Below are 3,806 nucleotides of genomic sequence, written 5' to 3'. Positions count from 1 at the left end.
CCAACAAAAAGTTATTTCTACCCAACAGATGGGTTAAAAAAATCAACCCAACTGGTTGGGTTGATTGTACAACCCAACTTGTTGGGTTAAAATAACCCAGTGTTGGGTTGGTCCATATTTAACCCAACGTTGGGTTGCAAAACAACCCAAGTTGGGTTAATTTTAACCCAACGTTTTTTAGAGTGTACATTTACAAGTATTCAGCCCCTATAGTAGCCTACTTAGTTGAAGCATCTTTGGCAGAAAAGTCTGTTTGGGTGATGACTGTTTTCCCGTTCATGATTTTACAGCTTTGTTTGAAATGAGAATATTTATGAGGGACAAATGATATTGTTAATTTACCTATAAACAGCTTTATTGGGGCTCCCTCATCTCAGGGTTCCTATAACAACAGTCATGTGCATTAATTGATTGCATTGACTTATTTTTCATTAAAATGATTTCATTATACAATGGAAGATATTTTGAGCAATGTCTGTAACCAAACCACTTCTGAGTAATTGTTTATACGATACCTTTAACTACAGTAATAGCTCAACAAAATAACAAACACTGATGTTACACAAAAGAAGAAGGTGTGGTTGGGCTGTGTTTTTTTGGTAAAACTGTATTGCTTCACTTCTCCTAATAGTAAGGAATGCAGAAGGAATGGGATTTAGCTTTAAAAAGGACATTTCACAAGACTTTTTACGATGTCAAATAAATATTTGGTGTCCCCAGAATGTAGGTGAAGTTCAAGCTCAAAATAGCATATAGATAATTTATTATTTTAGCATGTTAAAATTGCCACTTTGTAGGTGTGAGCAAAAATGTGCCGTTTTGGGTGTGTCCTTTTAAATGCAAATGAGCCGATCTCTGCACTAAATGGCAGTGCCGGGGTTGGATAATGCGGTATACATTTCCTTCTGACATCACAAGGGGAGCCAGATTTCAATGACCTATTTTTTTGACATGCTTGCAGAGAATGGTTTACCAAAATTAAGCTACTTGGTTGTTCTTTTTCAAACTTTCTAGGTTGATAGAAGCACTGGGGACCCAATTATTGAAAACGTCCCCTTTAAACATTAAATTAACGATTTCTGTTTATCAGGTCTCAAGTAAGACAAGTGATCTGCTCAGAATAAGCTGCTTTTGGTAAGGCAAAAAAAAATCACATTTACATTTTCACATGTGGATGTCTATAAGACATTTGCTACAGATCTTTTGGAAATTATTAAAATTACCTCAAGATCAATCTGTATAAGCTCTAAGCTTTAAAAATGTAACTGTATATAATTTAATTTTTACTCTCATTTTGATTTTTGAAACTAATATCAAATATTCTCTGTTTGTCTGAATTGCCTGTGATCATGTGCCATACATGTTAGATACTTTATCAACAATCGGCCATGTATAAAAAGAATTTCGGTTCTAATTTTGTTCCACTTTTTTAGACAAATTGCACACTTTAGAATTTCTTTGTGCTAAATTACACTACTATTGCATCATGGTCATCATAATCTTTCAATCTTTGCAAAATTAAACAAACTTACCTTAAATGACTGACCCAAGTCTACGGATCCCACTTGAGATGACCATCAACCTGCTCTGACAGCAAATTTTGCAAGCATTTATATTAAAGTAAAAATTTAATTTACGTTTTAACCTGCACTCTTACATGTTCATCTCTCAAATTATTACAAAGGACTTCCTCTTTTATTTCTACCCTGAGAACTTCAGAAGGCAGTGACTTAGACTGGACCTGATTCCTTATACAGCAGTGCACGCTTGAGAAGAAGATGTTCTACCAGAACCACAGTCCAGAAGTTGTAAGGAGAGGAAATGGGATTGAGTTTAAAAAGAATGGGTTCTTTGGAGATAGTAAAGAGGAGACGTCACTCAAGGTCACCCTGCTTGGCTATAAGGTTATGGAGCAGAAGACAAAATACACAGTAAGGACTTGACTTAATTATTTCAGATTATCAGACCAATATCATTCTGTCATTAGTTGCGATATTCAAAGTCTAAAATGAATCTATTTTAGTCAGTGTCACATGATGTTGGTAAATGAAGTGTCTCAAAACCACCTATGGAAATAATGCTCCCTCTCTCTCCTCAGGTCTATAAGATCCTGGTAAAGCGAGCGCCGGACCAGAGCTGGGTCATTTTTAGACGATACACAGACTTCTCACAACTACATGACAAGGTCAGGCAGCATTGACTCACATCAGATGAGTGTAGTTTTTCCATGAAGGTTTGTCTTTCAGTTGTGCGTAATTCTGTATATTCGTGTGTTTTAGTTAAGGGAGATGTTTCCCTTATTTACCTTTTCCTTGCCACCCAAGCGCTGGTTTAAGAACTTTAGTGCTGAATTCCTGGAGGAGAGAAAACTAGCCCTTGAAGACTTTCTGCAGAATCTGGTTGCCAACAAAGATGTGATTAATAGGTACGTTGTACATTATGCATCATATAGCAGAGATCTTTAAATTTAATGGCCACAGTGTGAAGGTAGTATCTTCACTGCCTCTCATAAAGACATATGCTTACACAAAAACCCCAAATGGTCGACTCTGCCTCTTTCTGGTATTAATTTTTAATCAGTATGCCAACAACTCTGCCTGGGCAATCAATATGAAAAAATCTCTGAAAAATATATTTGTCACCAGCTCCGGTTCATATTAGTGGTGCATGCTAAAGATTATATTGTAATATCTTGGGTGTGGACCATTTTAATTTGGGCCAGAAAGCAACTTCACTTCATAACTGGCATATCAGTACATTAAAACACCTTAGAAATTAGCAACAGAATCTCACCTTTTTTTTCTTTGCATTCCAGTGAAGCAGTCAGATGGTTTTTATGCTTAGATGAACCACCTGCAGCCATTGACGGTCTTGACGTAAGTGTGAATTCATATTTACTTCAATTGCTTTCAGTGAATGTTTTGCACATATTTATTAGCTCCAGGCACACATCAGCTTATAATCACATTCCTAACCACAAACAAAAAAATGTATTTAAAACACACAATGGATAAATTCCTTTCTCTTGCTATTTGTTTACAAGGCCTGTTGCGACACCAATTATTGCCTTCAAAGACCATCAGTGGAGAGGAAGTGTGAAATTGAGACCCTGAGAAACTTCCTGGTGCACAAGGAGCTTCAAATTAGCAGGCCTGAGAGAGCAATGATGTAAAGTAAAAACAAGGGCTATTTGTGGGTTGCTTAGGAAACAGTGACAAGCAGGTGGATTTTTGTCTTCTTGATGAACTTAATGGCAGCATATTATTATTATGCGTAAGGAAATGAGGTCTAATTTGATTAAGTGCTACCTAGAATGCACTGAGCTTATTGTGCGCTGGAGCATAACACGATAACTTATAATAATATTGTACTAATAAGACCATTAAGTGTCCTTTTAAACAATTACCTTAACAGAGGGACTCGCACAGCTGCAAATGGAGAGTTTTTAAGAAAGCAAGAATGTAGAGAAGGGGAACATGATGACCACAGGACACCAAATAAAAGGTTTTTAAACATTCTCTAAATATAAATAAACGTCTTATTTCCTCTCGTTGAGAATACACAGTAAACCTATAACCGTTATGATTTACATTTTATATTGTAAGATTATAAGATGTGCACATTGTTTTACTTTTTTTGTATGTCTTTAGTTCTGAATTGCAATTCATGAGTCACGGAGCATGTTGGTATGGGCCAGCCACTGATGATGCTTTTACTAACATCCAGAAGAATATGGATCTAGAAGACAATGCCAAGAATTACATAAGTGAATAAAAACAAAAAAGATTTAATAAAAACTGCCACAT

The 3,806-nt window shown here is 36.0% G+C and overlaps 1 protein-coding gene across 1 annotated transcript; it reads left to right on the top strand.

Annotated features, from left to right (window-relative positions):
* Positions 1 to 2,068: 2,068 nt before the first annotated feature.
* LOC135750425 (sorting nexin-16-like) lies at positions 2,069 to 3,806 on the top strand. Its single transcript, XM_065269261.2, has 4 exons — positions 2,069 to 2,185; positions 2,280 to 2,425; positions 2,816 to 2,876; positions 3,044 to 3,806. Exons 1-4 carry the CDS (start codon positions 2,069 to 2,071, stop codon positions 3,170 to 3,172), a joined length of 453 nt encoding a protein of 150 aa, XP_065125333.2. The 3' UTR covers positions 3,173 to 3,806.

Source organism: Paramisgurnus dabryanus, chromosome 6 (genome assembly GCF_030506205.2).
Source record: "Paramisgurnus dabryanus chromosome 6, PD_genome_1.1, whole genome shotgun sequence".
Classification (NCBI taxonomy): Eukaryota; Metazoa; Chordata; class Actinopteri; order Cypriniformes; family Cobitidae; genus Paramisgurnus; species Paramisgurnus dabryanus.
Note: the sequence above shows the minus strand (reverse complement) of the source record. Positions and strands in the feature narration are given on the sequence as shown.